The sequence below is a fragment of the Montipora capricornis genome, chromosome 9, assembly GCF_036669925.1.
Source record: "Montipora capricornis isolate CH-2021 chromosome 9, ASM3666992v2, whole genome shotgun sequence".
Lineage (NCBI taxonomy): Eukaryota > Metazoa > Cnidaria > Anthozoa > Scleractinia > Acroporidae > Montipora > Montipora capricornis.
Window position 1 is genome coordinate 16,183,049 of NC_090891.1, and position 15,000 is coordinate 16,198,048.

General features: G+C 38.7%; 1 protein-coding gene across 1 annotated transcript in view; it reads right to left on the reverse strand.

Annotated features, from left to right (window-relative positions):
* Positions 1 to 15,000, reverse strand: part of LOC138015020 (isoleucine--tRNA ligase, cytoplasmic-like) — a 60,720-nt gene that overhangs the window by 17,670 nt on the left and 28,050 nt on the right. Inside the window, exons 12-24 of the mRNA XM_068861914.1 lie at positions 14,087 to 14,182; positions 13,340 to 13,462; positions 13,073 to 13,164; positions 12,429 to 12,527; positions 10,106 to 10,232; positions 9,485 to 9,558; positions 7,001 to 7,090; positions 6,557 to 6,661; positions 6,268 to 6,354; positions 3,689 to 3,772; positions 2,832 to 2,976; positions 1,193 to 1,310; positions 532 to 623 (exon numbers count right to left, since the gene is read on the reverse strand). Of these exons, the coding sequence (XP_068718015.1) occupies positions 532 to 623; positions 1,193 to 1,310; positions 2,832 to 2,976; positions 3,689 to 3,772; positions 6,268 to 6,354; positions 6,557 to 6,661; positions 7,001 to 7,090; positions 9,485 to 9,558; positions 10,106 to 10,232; positions 12,429 to 12,527; positions 13,073 to 13,164; positions 13,340 to 13,462; positions 14,087 to 14,182 (1,332 nt within the window). The remainder of the gene's footprint in view (positions 1 to 531; positions 624 to 1,192; positions 1,311 to 2,831; positions 2,977 to 3,688; positions 3,773 to 6,267; positions 6,355 to 6,556; positions 6,662 to 7,000; positions 7,091 to 9,484; positions 9,559 to 10,105; positions 10,233 to 12,428; positions 12,528 to 13,072; positions 13,165 to 13,339; positions 13,463 to 14,086; positions 14,183 to 15,000) is intronic.

Genomic DNA, 15,000 nt, shown 5'->3' on the forward strand with positions numbered 1-15,000 from the left:
AGCTTCATAGCTAAGTGCACTTCCACTATAAACAAAGCATTTATATTTTACATTTTTTCTTTTTATACATCTATGGTATACCGGACAAGTAACTTATATAAGGTCATAAGTCCGAAATGGTAGAAGAAAAGGAGAGTGGATATGAGTTACCACATCACTATAAAAAACCGCACGACATCACGTTAAATGCAACTGAACAGCAATTCCAAGAATGTAGTTTTACATTTAAAATCCACGTAGTATCGAATGATTTTCACAAAAATACGTATTGAATTTGTTACGACATTCGGTGTCGTTTGGCCGTTACCAGTCCAAATGGATTTCTTATGGTTTATCTTAAACTCCCAAGAATCCTTCAATCCTATTCCTCAGAAGCACTCAGCCACACACAACACTCACAGAGTCAAACACACAGATGCAGCAATATGATTGTACCAAACTAGCAACAAGGGTTTCTATGTTTTGTTTATAAAACACTACAGTGATTATATCTAACCAATACGTACATGGCGGCGATATTACGCTTCTTACCCTCAGTCGTTTCCTGTTCATTCTCACGTAGACATTTGTCAAATAATCGATGAATTTGACCAGTCGAGGAACAACAGTGTAGAGACGATATGCTGAGAAGGATTTTACAAAAAGACGATCAGTACATACGTGTAACTAGTTCTTCAATGTTATTGTGTTGGATCCAAATCAAACAGTTACCGGTTCCACCAATCGACCGATGTTTTGAGACCAAATTGCTTGTAAAAAATCTTTTCAAACCCACCTTATGCGTTTTACCAAATTTCTTTCTAAATAGAAATGCATGCTAAAAGGTTAACTAATGGGAGCAGTCTTAAGGAGTTTGGCATTGTCAAAGTCAGACTGCTGAAGTCAGCGATTGGTCACATTTGCGCATGAATCCTAATTCCGAACGAAGAAAGACCACTGGGAGAATTCGTAGCGTTTTAACTGCGACGAGTGAGCATTTTGGTGGAACGTTTGGGTGCATGTTCCCTCCACCATTCTACTGTCGACTGTAAAACCGACAGATTGTTCGTGCAGCACGGTGTCTCAAAGCTGCGCCAAAGATTGGCTAGTTATTGGTGTAGCTGAATGCCAATCGTGAGAGCTACTGACTTTCTAAATTGAGCAGTAGATACGATAGCTTTCAAAAATATTAAAAGATGTCCACCAGTCTTACCGGCCATCTCCTGGTTTACGAACAATACTAAACTCTGGGTGAAAGACAAAATCCATCGATCAAGAGTGTTCTCCAAGTTCAACAGAAGTGACTCATCATGAATAAACTTGATTCCTTTCTGTTATGGAGAGAAGAAATAGTGAGATTTTAACGTCTGTACAGACAACCACCTGAACATTCATAACAACGCAGTGTTAATAAAGCACTTATCAAGAAGCGAAGGGACAAGTAGTTGAGATGAGATCAGCCACTGAGCAAAATGTCTCACAGGTCAGCAGGCTTGACAGGAGTCCATGAGTAGGAGCGTGCAACTCCCATATGTTCCTGTCACGGCGTTTTCACAGACTGATTTATTTTTAGATTGAATTTCCCGCGAATGAGACTCCCGCAGGAGCCCGATGACCGATCATTGACGTCATTGCGTCACCGAACCGGAACTGCCTTTCTTGTTTGTTTTGCAACAAGGTAGTCCAAAAATAGATTAGTCCGTAAAAATGCCGTGACATAGGCTTAGTATGAGAGTTGCTCGCTCCTATTCATGGGCTCCTGGCTCGTCAAATGAATGATTCACTGGGACAACGTAGGCGATGATTTGGCTTCGTTTTGTACAAGAACCAAACTAAACGTACTAGCTCACTAGAATGTCTGGCAGCTTAATGGTTGGAGCACTGGATCCGCTGACCTGTGATAGACAAGTCGTACTTTCCATTCCTGTCCAGGATCCTGGAGTGCTTACCATTTAGCCAAAAAATCCAGAAATTTCGGTTTGAGGTCAAATGGAAAGGCAATTTTCCGGAAAATATTTCGGAAATTGTGGACAACCCCCAAAGGTAGACCTCTTTTTCGGTTCGGAATGGACTTCGGGAAATGCCCTTACCATTTGCGAGAATCGTTCCGTTTCCAGGCCCTTTCTCACAAGATCAAGTAAATAAGCGGGATGGAATGCCGAGTAGTAAGATGGCAAGCGCCATTCTCATCCGGTTAGTCATCAAATTCGGAAAATGGCTTACCTTTATGGAACGATCATTCCATCCGCATTATTTGGCTAAATGGTAAGCACCCCTGGTTTCCCTCGCCCGTTGCCAAGCAACAGGCATATTATTTTCTCATGCATTGGTACATTAAGCCATTCACCATGACTATTAAGAGTTGCAAGAGTAAAAGGTGTTACAGACAAAAATCCTGGCCACGGTTTTGACGTCAACAGAAGACAGGTATCAGCTTAAAAGCAAAGACGAGATATACTTGTGGATGAACAGTTTTTATGTGTTCATCATGTTAAGCAAGGTATCAGGTTTCAAGAGTTTTGTCAACAAGGGCAACAGGGCCTTTCAAAAAGGGCTATCATGCACACTTATCCTCTACAATGTACTGGATACGGCTAATGCTCTACAAGGTAAAAGAACATTTTAAAAGTTTTGTTGTTTTAAAATTGTAAGACAGACACGCTGATAAAGTCTCAGACTAAATGGTCGACGCCAGAACTGGAAAAGGAAGAAAGTCAAAAGGTGTCGTTTCGATGTTGGCTGTTTGGCAAAGTTTTCGAATATTTGCGTGCTAAAAGGAACCACCATTTTATTAACACAACGAGAAATCATCCTAAGGGTTGTTTTCCATGGATCAAAAGGACCACACTCACAATCTCCATTTGTTGTATATTTTGCACCAGGAACCTGTGTGCATTGTACCAAGGCAAAAACACATCTTTGATGATATCCTTGACTCCTTTCTCCTGGAACTTAAGCGTCTCTGCTCTGACCACTGGCGAGTTGATCAGGTACAACCTTTGAAAAATTTCAAGGCACTTATAAAATGAATACTTTAGAGACCTTTGCCTCCCTCAAGAAATTTAATTGAGCTTTAAGAGAAAAGCACTCCAACCGCTGAGCCTTTCATACACAGGATAACAACAGCTGATGTTTTTTGTTTTCTTTTAATTTGTTGCAAAAATACACGTTAAAAAGATACCTCCCGGTAACAGTAAAATGGCGAGGAAACCAAGACCGAACCTCTAAATTATATTTCTTTTGCTAGAGAAGTGTTTTTTGAAAGATGCAAGTGACATGGAGATAGGATATTGACTGAAGTGTGACAGTTACATATCTTGGCCTATCTTCGCTTCCTAAGCGACTGACTGCAAAAATAGTTTGCACAATTCATCTGGTGTTTAAAACCCTCTTCTTATTCTGAAAGCATGTAACAACTATAACGACAACAAACACCACGCTGCCAAACCAGCCTTGTCTGAAAATGTCTTCTTGGACCCCTTACATGTAAATGCATAATTATAATAAGATCATTTTGGGTAAAAGCAGTACATTTATTTTTACAATATGGTAAGAAATGTCTGGTGTAATAGCAACAGGTAAGATCCTTTACCAACTCTATCAGTCTTACCTAGGAATGACTGTGACACCTCTTCATTGGAGCACACCCACTGTTTTTATTTCAAATGTTAAAAATCCATAGAGTTACTAAGTATTGCATTGTACCTACCTTAAAGCATCTGCGCCATACTTGCCCACAATTTCCATTGGGTCAGGGTAGTTCTTCTTTCTCTTACTCATTTTTGCTCCATCCCTGTCATTGAGAAGATAATTTTATCAGTATACATACTGAAGCTGATAATCATTTCAGTCTGTTATATACACGGTGCTGGTGGTGTTAAGCCTCATATCAGGGGCTACTTCTAAATAACATGTAACATTTTTCTGTTTGGCTGTGTCCCACAGGATTGGAAGTAAGCAAATATTGTTCCTGTCTTTAAAGAAAAGTGACAAAGACGTATGCAGCTATAGAGCAATCTCACTGCTAAGCCGTATCTCCAAGATTGCTGAGCGTGTTGTTTTTAGTAAGTAAGTAACTAAGTAAGTCAGTCAGTCAGTCAGTCAGTCAGTCAAAATAAATATAAAAAACTAAAGAATACAAATACATATACTATTGAATATACTAAACTATTTAAAAGATAAAATATAGCATAATAATCATGTCACAAGTCATCAAGTAACTTAAATAGAATAATGATCAAGATTCTGATGTTGTTTAAAAAACTCATTCCAGAATCCACTGAATCCCTTACAGGCAAAGATAAACTGTTCCATGCTTTGCAACTTGTGACGGTAAAAGTTCTTCCTCTTTCTGTTTCGCGATTATACCTCCGAGGTTAGGTTAAAATTACAGTGTCTGGTTTGTCTAGTGTGGATGCTACTGTTTAGTTTAAGAAGATTATTTAGACAAACAGGGACGTCACCTTGTAATCGCTTATAAGCAATGATAGATTTAGATATTAAAGCGTCTATAAAAAAAGGCAACCATTTCAGCCGATTAAACAAGGGAACTGATGGTGCTAGAGAGGGGGGATGGCCTTCAGAATCACTCTAGCTGCACGTTTTTGGAGCTTCAGGACCCGCCCAAGGCTTTCCTTATCACAATTAGTCCAGAGGACACTGGCATAATTAATTACTGGCCTGATTAAAGCATTGCAATAAAGTAATCTTTGTTTAAGGGGGAGATAATTCATAATTTTTTTTAACAAGCCGATGCGCTGTGCATCTTTCTTACTAACAGTCGTAATATGCTCAGACAAAGATAGCTCTTCATCAATCTCAAGTCCTAGCAGCTTAACGTTCATAACGAAAGTTAACAAACTGTCATTGCAAGTAATCTCAAGGTTATCGTTTATTTTGGTTGAGAGTCACTTTCCCTTCACGGTGAGGACCTTGGTCTTTCTTTCTTTGAGTGGAAGCCTCTTGGCCAATGCCCAGTTAATAACCTTTGATACAGATGTATTAAGAGATTCTTGCAGTCTTCCCATGCTGCCACAATCTGCTGACGATGCGATTGTAGTATCGTCTGCGTAAAGATCGATGTCAGAGGAGCTAACATGAGGGGCAGGTCATTAATAACAACTGTGAAGAACAAGCGGCCGAGTATACTACCTCGAGGAACCCCGTGTTTCATAAACGCCATGTCTAAGACGGAACCACCCAAATAGACAGGCTGGTGTCTGTCCGATGTTTATCAAAGCTCTTCTTATTTTTTCCGTCAATATTCATATCGCCTAAAAATATTGTCTTCTTATTCAGCAAGTACACAAGTTCCAAATGTGCCTCCAGTGATAAATCATCAGCTTTGTTGTATGAGGGTGGGCGGTAAATCCTACCGATCAATAAAGATCGTTTCGATTTAAAAGGACAGACTTCGAGCCAAATGACTTCAACTTCTTGATTTTCCAGATCAGTTCTACGTATAACATTCAGGTTATCATTTATAAAAGCTATGACACCACCGCCAGATTTGTTTGCCCTGTCTCTATGATAGATAGAATAACCAAGCACCTCAAAGGGAGTATCCGGCACGTTCGGCTTCAAAAATGTCTCATTTAAAAGCAAAACGTCCAACTGAGGTTTACCAAGTTTTCCCAAAAGAAACAGTTTTATCTGGTGAAATTTATCCAAAGTCAGATGACTAACATTCCAATGCCCGATCCTAATGCCCTTTTCGTCCAGCCCTAGGTCAAAATTGCTGTGAAGAATTTCGTCGCTAGATTTAGTCAAGCCTGCTTTGTGTCTTGTTGGTAAGAAGCGACATGAAGCTGCAAAACGTGTCTTTTTTATACATGAATACAGTTTTAATAACCCCCAATGAAGACAGTTAACAGGAATGCCAAAACGGCGGGTTGTGAATCGTAATTTTGTAAGTTAAATCCTTCAATCACTTAAGCTACGTCATAAAATTGGGCCATTTTGCAGTGAACCCTTACTGGCTCAATACAATACATACTTAATTGACCGCTCCCCATAGGGGCTTTTCAGGGCCAATGAAACACAATCAACGAAACAACAGAACACAACAACTACAACTGTTAAGAATCCCAACTGGCCAGAGGTAAACCAGTTGGCTATTTACAAGTGCAGCTAGGAAGCTGAACCAGGGACTACTAGGAACAAATTCAGCGAGTGGTCAGAGCAGATCTTTATCCCGGGATGTCCGGATCTCAAGGCAAGTGCCCCAACCACTGGGCCACACTGCCTCCTACATATAGCACATTGATTATTTTACAGTATGACACTCACGCAGCAAGAACAAGTCCATTAACAATGAGATTCTTGAAAGGTGGTTCATTGAACAAAGCAGTTGAAATGACCAACAGAGTGTAAAACCTAAAGAAACAAAAAGTACAAATAATAACAAGGGCATTAAGAAACATAGGGCTAGTATTACATATTCTTAACTATTTTGGGCCCGTTCTCCCTTTTTTGTCATTTTAGTTTATACAATCTTGTAACAGTTATGGTGATTTAAAAAAAACCCAAAGAAACATTCTAACTCGATGACAAACAAAAATGGATTTATCAATCTTACCATCCTCTTGTTTGATCAATTCCTTCAGCAATGAAATCAGCTGGAAATGATGCTTCAAATTCCTTTTTATTTTCAAACGGGTAGTGACTCTGGGCATATGGCATACTGCAAAGATATATCAGACAGGACCAACACCATCACAAAACGAGAGAAGTGTTATCTTATACTTATGTGGCCTTATCACTGCTCACCAATCACTTTCTACTAAAACTTCGACTTTGTTTGAGATGTCAACTTTCGTTCAAGACACTCTGTACACTTTCACATCTACGTTCTGTGAATAAAGGTGTCTTGAGGCAAACTGTATGCAAGTCTCCAATAACAATGATCATTTTCTTTTGGTCTGAAGGTTATATAGCAAAGCAGAATTGTACTACTAATTTGGGAGATTACAAATCACCTTGTATAATGTGGAAGTATTTATCTGTGAATGAAATGTGTTACCTTCCACTTTCAAACCAACAGTCAAACACCTCTGGTACTCTTTTCAACACTCCTTTGTTTTTCTTGGATGGGATTGTGATATGATCAACACTGAAAAATCACAACAGTCAAAACAAATCATTCATTAAATGGCTGGTCATGGTAACATCATTTTTCAAACATTGGTCACGTAGCAATTGTTTTTTAATGGCAATATCAATCAGAGTGTAACTTAAACTTGTATAAATTCTCATGAAATCCATATGAGTGTTTAATAGCCATAGTTATGTCAATACTGTAGGCCCACACAAGGACAGAAAGAAACTCTGCATGGGGTTACTGCTCTCTTAAATTACAATGAAAATATAATGGCACCCTCCAAAAGGTTTGACTGCATACACAACTTCACTGTTCTAATAAGTCAATAAATGTATTTTCTTGCTAACTTAAGAAACTTTAAAATTAATCAAGGGCAGGAGGAAATATGCAAACCAGAGCATACAAATTAATACACAGTCTGCTGTGTTAATAGTCTGTGTGCTGTGATTAGCCAATTTAGCCAGCAGTATTCTACATTGAGAGAAGTGGTTCTTGCACTTATAAGGATAATTTAAGCAATTGTCTCATATAGACCCCTGAAAAATTCAGGCACCTTCAAGGGGATTCGAACTGATAACCCTTGTGATGCTAATGCAATGTTATACTGACCGAGCTATGAAGTCACACAGTGGGGAGCGGGTCAATTTTGGGTACACTTGTTTCCAAGAAGGAATTGATAAATGAAATTGCAGAGGTCATGGATTCGAAACCTGGTGACGCAACCTGAATATTTTAGGTGTCTATATGAGACAATATTGCTTCAATTGTCCTGATAAGTGAGGGGATCATTTGTCTATATATAACCCTCACTTACATATACATTTAGCATTCTACATTATTGTGACACGAAAGCAAACTTAAACTAAATCGTTTTGTTATAGCTGTTTATAAAGGCCCACCTTCAACTGACAGGCATATTGCGTGCTGTAGAACAATAATTTTCATACATGAATTAAAATCCTGCCAAAGCAGAAAACAAACGGTGGAAAAGCCTGTCGGCTGAAAGTGGGCCTTTAAAGTGGTAGCCATATGGAATTCCTGACAAGAACAAAATATGACTCATTATGCTGAAGACATTTGTGAGGGTGAAAAAAAAATTATTTGTAGAAAATTAATTGTGACAGATGACAAGCACTCGGCTTCAGGACACAGCCATACAATGTACCTTAGTGGTCTTTTCAACCTTTGACGTTTTAAAAAAGCACGAACGTTCTACATTCTACATCAAATGATAACACTATAGCCAATGCTTGAAATAATAATACATGTAATAATAATAATAATAATAATAATAATAATAACAACAACCACAACTTTATTTAAGTGTCAATGGATTTAGCACAAATAAAATGAAATATTGTTTTTTGTGGAGAGCGGAAAATAGGAGTACCCGGAGAAAAACCTCTCAGAGTAGAGAAGAGAACCAAGAAACTCGACCAACATATGATGCCGAGTCTAGGAAGTATACCCAGCAGGCCACATTGGTGGGAGGAGAGTGATCTCACCACTGCGCCACCCCTGCTCCCCCAGGTGGTAGAAATGCAGAGTCAAGCCTTTACAGTTCCTTTATATTTCTAATAATTTTACAAGAAAATGGATTTATTCACTCTTAATGTTCCAATATGCGGAAGCACGGGTTGCTTTTGATGTTGCAAGTTGGATTCATATGGCTTTGATGACTCTTAGCTTGCAAAACTTCGTGATAGCTTTGATAAACATTGGTATACTTTCATTGATAGCTTTGATGTCACTGTCCAAATGGAAGTCACCTTCCAAATGGAATTTACTAATCCCCTGTGAGCTTAGGGGATCGACAGAGACTGTCTTCTCACCATGATTGTGTCTGTCGATTCCATTTCAACATGTATTAAAGTCTTCGCGGTGGTGAGTGAAAGGCGGTGCACAATTAATTGCACCAATGTGTACTTGTTCAGAATCTTTTGCTTCACCTTCGAAGAACACCATTTTCTTCAATTCTTCAGTCTCTTGCCTCTAAATGCAGTGGAAGGTGCTCAGACAATTAAGTATAAAAGCTACAAACAGCAATGGCGGCACACAACCAAGCGAACAGGAAGTTACAGCTTTCTAAGCTGTGTTGTGATTATTCATCCTGATTGGCTGATCAAACTTCCCGTTACAAGTGAGTGAGAATTTGCATACAGATTCTTACCAAAACTTGTGGATATATCCACAAGTAAAAACATTACCTAGTTAAAAAAAAAAATACTGAAACGAAAAATTAACTGCAACATTATCACATGCATGGCAGAATGATTGCCATCAGAACTTAGTTACTTAGTTTCCTGCAGTAAAAAGGGCATAAGTACAGAATGTTGGAAATTTCATTTTTTTTAGTATGGCAGAGTGACTGACAGCTAAATCGACCATTTTTAATCAATCTAAAACCTTTCTCTGTGAAGATCTTCTATTCTGATTCCTGCTAGCTCTGCCAACTCATCAATGGAGCCAACACATACAACCTGTTGGTAAAGGATAAAGAGCTAATAGTTGAAAACACTATTCTTTCAAGTTTCATTTATTAGTTAATCAAGTCTGTACAATCATAGCCTGCAAAGTAAGCGTTTTTTGGGCAGAAATGCTTGATAAAGGGTAATGTTACAAAGACAAAGCCGCCATTTTGAAAGCAGAGCATGGTTGGAAGGAGTAGATGAGAGGCCATCCTTGGGAGCCTGGCACATTTCACAGTCCTTTAAACGGTTAACCATGGTGGCCTTTTACCTCAAGCATTTTTACATCTAATTTAAAGGAAAAGACATTTTTCAGTATATTCCAGTATAAAACAGACTCTAGTTTCAGGGTTATTAGATGGTCCCTAATAAAGACACCAACAGAGTGTAAAAAAGTTGGGTCTTGAAACATAACTTTGTAATAAATTTAGATTTGTTAATCCTAAAACCTGAGAGCAGCGTCAAAATATGTCTGAAGTCACAAAATTTAAAAAAATGCTTCAACACTGGAACTTTAAATGTGACTGGAAGAAAAATTCCAAAAGGTCTCTTAACATACCTCTTCATAATCCTCACTGACCCACAGAGGGATTGGTGTGCCCCAATAACGATTACGTGACACATTCCAGTCATGTGCATTTTCAAGCCAATTGTGAAAACGCTTTTCCTGTACAAACTCCGGGACCCTGTAAATATTATATGCATTCTGACTTAAGACTACTTGACAACGTGGACCTCAGAGGGTTGGATCTCGGAAAAGTGATGCCATTTACTCTCAAGCTTAAAATTTCAGTGTGTAAATGCAGCTTATTACATAATTATGCAAAACACTAGTTTAAAGTTTGAAAGCCTGAAACTCTCTTGCCGCATATTAATTCATCAATGTACAGACCCATTCATTCTTAAACTGGAGAGTCTTTGATGACATTTTCTCCTCAAACCAGCTCTCTCAAAATGAATGAGTTGCCAGAGGGCAAACATTGCAAGTCGCTATAAGAAAATGTATGGCAGAACTTATTTTGACGTCCAAAAAACGAGTTTGGAGAGAGATCAATGGGTTTTTCGATTTGGGCAATGTTGTTATGTGGCAAGTGTAAGTTTTTGTTTGAATAACCATGAAATATGAGATAAAATTTACTCAGATTAACCTTGCTCGTGTAATATTGTGAAATTGACATCTCGTCATGGCCTCGAAATATTACAAAATTAGGTATAAATCTGGAGGAAATAACCCAATAAAGCCTTTTCAGTTGTATTTACGTGTGCACGGGCTGTTTTCTTTTTGGTAACGTCTTGCATAAAGGAATTATGGCTCCTGGAAATCTACCTCCTCAAATGAGAGAAGTTGTTGTCAGAGGAGATGGAAATTGTTTTTGCAAAGCTATTGCTCTTTGGAGGGATGAAAAAGAGCGATGAAAAGCATGAGGAAATCCATCTATAGGTTAAGTTCTAGTTTGATTGAGAAAAACCCAATGGTTTTTGAGCCACTGCTATTTTCTACAAGTTGTCTGAGAGTCCAATCTCTTTAATGTACTACGATGATTCTTCTCAAGCAAACCATTTCAATCTCCTTCTGCCTTGAGGTAGCTGTTTTAATGCTCCTCTTCCAGAGAATACAGCATTCTCTGTTTCAATAGATTTAGACAACACAAGGAATTCACATGCCTCAGCTGTTAAACAAACCTTTTCTTCTGTCAAACTACCGTCTGCAAGTATTTAAGTCACTGGATCCAAGCAAAGTTGTCAAGCTCCACTATGACTTTGACCAATAGAAAAGCGTCATCTTCATAATTATACTAGTTCTCTGTAGATCTGACCTTTGGAGCAAATCTTTAATTAAGGTTTTCATACTGTCGCAATCATAGTCTTTTATGAACAAAGTTGGTGTGGGACATTGAGAGGTTCTGTAACCTCGTACAAATTTCTTTGAGCAGACCTTTGCACTCACCAAAACCTTGAATTGGTCACGATTAAAAGCTGTAACTCACAACAAAATCTCACTGTTATTCCTGAGCGAGTAAAACCTTAATATTCCAATGTGAAGAAGATTCTTTTGCTTGTCTGAGTACTTTCGATAGTTGTCACAACCCCACACAGCACAATGATTGCTGCTAAGCATATTTCCAGTAGAAATTGAAGTGCCGAAAGCCAGCCTATACATACACTGTACATAAATACAACTGAAATTAGGCTTTGTTGTGTTATTTCCTCCAGATTTCTTCCTAATTTTGTAGTATTTTGAGACCATTTCACAACAAATAAACCTTAACGTTAATCAGCAAATTTTATCTCATATTACACTTGCCACGTATCAACATTGCCCAAATCAATTTCTGATGAAAATGTGTTGAAAAAAGCGTTGATCTCTCTCCTGCAAAGATTGTCTGGACAAGTAACTGTGCTTTTCATTATTCTGCAAAATCCCACCTTCAAGCTCTTGGTAGCATATGAAAGGAAGACTCTAGACAGAAGCGTTGAAACTTTGTATTTGAATCCTAAATTTGTAAGCTATGTACATTCAAGTATGTTTTTGTCATGGCAGACATGGACCACTGTCAATCGGGTTCCCACGGTACAAATAACATAATACTCCAAAGTCAAAATTATCTGATGAGGGTGTTTAATAAACATGAATGCTCAAGTTACAAGTGATTTTATCGACCATTTTCTATACTTCCTCATTTTTGCATGGGCAACCCAAAATTAGTCCTGGCAAGTTTATCTTAAGACGTACTTGCCCGGCTGATGACTTGGATAAAAAAATGAATATGGATCCCTAAGTTGAAGGTGAGCTTCTGCATAATTATCAAAATCGCTGAAGAGTATGGCGACAGTCATTTTGTCATGTGAGAACCACCAACCGGCAACAAAAGTTGTCTTACCAGTAGGATTTCTTGTTGTTGAGTAAGAGCTTGTCAACAATGGATTCAACATGAATAAACCACCCAGGAACAGCCTTGTAAATTAATGGTGTATCAGACCTACATGTAAAAAATTATTTATAAAATAAGTTATAATTCACATAAGACATTTTACTAAGCTCTCCTGGAGATTCTAGAGTACTTAAAAATTCATTTGAGCTACTCTCATGACAATAATGTCAGTTTTTCATCTGTCTATTGTTTTGTGCAAAAATGAACATCATTTGCTTATTTCTGGTCTGCAATGTAGTAGTAGTAGTGGTAGTGGTAGTGGTAGTGGTAGTGGTAGTGGTAGTGGTAGTGGTAGTGGTAGTGGCAGTGGCAGTGGTAGTGGTAGTGGTAGTAGTAGTGGTGATAGTGGTGGTGGTGGTGGTAGTGGTGGTGGTAGTGGTAGTCGTGGTAGCGGTAGTAGTAGTAGTAGTACTAGTAGTAGTAGTAGTAGCAGCAGCAGCAGTGAGTAGCTGGCAAAATAGAATCTAATACTGTCTCCTTATGTACATGTATAATCTAGCAGCTTATTCAAATCATGATGAAAGTCTTGATTTTTGGTAATATTGTTCACATTGCAAATATTAATTTCAACAATACAAGAGACATTACTTTACCTCCAGCAAAAAGGATAACTGTGTTTGTGAGTGCTTTGGTGTACTAGTCTGCCATTTTGTTTTAACCATTTCATTATGTTTTTATCAGCATCCTAATGTGAACAAAGAAACATTCCAAATCATCACTGCATTCTTCTCACACCTCAAATTTATGGCTAAGGCCGATAATTTTAGGTCTATAATAAGGTGAAATCAAGTTGCTTAACTTACAAGTTAACTGCCGGTGAGTAACATAACAAGGTTGGTAACTCAAAAATAGTCAGTGACCTTCACATGCTGCCCTTGGAAGTCTGATACTTGATCCGTGAATACTCCACTGGCATCCACAGGACATGGCAGCTTGCCTCCTTTTTGTATGATACCATTGGCCAGGCACACTCTGTAATCATCCTGAAAGAATAAATTTTTGTTTGGGTATCCAACTTTACCTATCATGGATGACACAACACATTATCTCCACATATCTCTGGGTCAAAGAGGTTTTTCACTGCAAGACATTCCATCTGGAGAATTTCAATAGAAAATTGCCTATCAAGTGACATTTTTGATGAGTGCTTTAATAAAGGATCTCGCCCCAGTTGTTCAAAAGATGGATAACGCTATCCACCGGATAAATCACTATCCAATGGATAGTGCAATTGATTTCGCTCATACTTATCCACTGGATAAGTGATTTATCCAGTGGATAGCGCTATCCATCGTTTGAACAACTGGGACCTGAAGTAAAAGTTTTATCTCCCACGAATAAAAAAAACCGTGTACCATTCCATCAAGTGATCGATGCCTTGCATGTATACTCACCCACAAAATTTTACAATCGATTCATGAGTGCAAAACCTGGAGGGCACTATCTGGTTGTCAATTGCAGTAATTTTCTTACATGTACATGTACTTGTTAAAAAGGCAAACTTTTCAGATTGACGTTAACTTACAGATAACTCTGACAAAATCCTCTAAAAAAATCTGAATGTCAGTGAACTAATGTACCACACCCTGTTAATAAGCAACACCAACCTCACCAAAGGCTGGAGCTGAATGTACAACCCCTGTACCACTTTCCTCTGTTACATATCCATCTGCTAACACCCTGAATGCTCCAGCTGCTCGAAACTACAGAAACAGAGAAAAATGTCATCGATAAAGCAACTAAGATTGAAAAGCAACTTAGATTTTTAGGTGTCTTTATCCATCAAACCCTGTCATGGCAACCACACATCAAAGCAATTTCTTCCATTCTTCCAAAGTTGCTAAATCCATCGGGATCATTGCCAAATCTCGTCAGTTTTTTCTTACAAATACTCTATGCACATTATATAATTCTCTAATACTCCCCCCTGCCCATGTACACATACATTGTAGCAGAGCTCAGACATGAAAAGAGTGCCAGCGGAGCACCATAGGTAAGATTTTTTGGGTAATCTATCAATGCGAGAAATTTTGGTTATCACGTCACGTAAGTCCGCCCGTACAGTGACATCACCTCAGACTGTCCGCCTGTACAGACTGTCGGGGTAGGGGTGGGGAGGTAGGACAGCCTCTGGGGAGGAGAGGGAGAGCCGCAGGGAATATACGCACTCCCAGGAGAGGGGCATGGGCAACTGAGGGTAATGATGATTACTCCTCCCCCCACCCCTGCAAGGCTTGTGAAAGTAAAGAAGGAGGAACACAGATTCTCCTTTTATCTATTTATTTTTTAATTCAATTATAATTATTATGTTAATCACTATCCTTTAGCAAAATTTGGGTGGCAGGGAAGGCAGAGGACACCCCCTAGGGTAGCGGTGTCCCTAGGAGGACCCCCTAGAGTAGCGGTGTCTCTAGAGGCAACCCTACATTAGAATGTAACATAGGGTGGACCAGAAGAGGGGTGCCCTTCTGGAAGGAGAATAGGTCAGATGGTGAGTTGTACCATCTTGGAGTAAGCAATC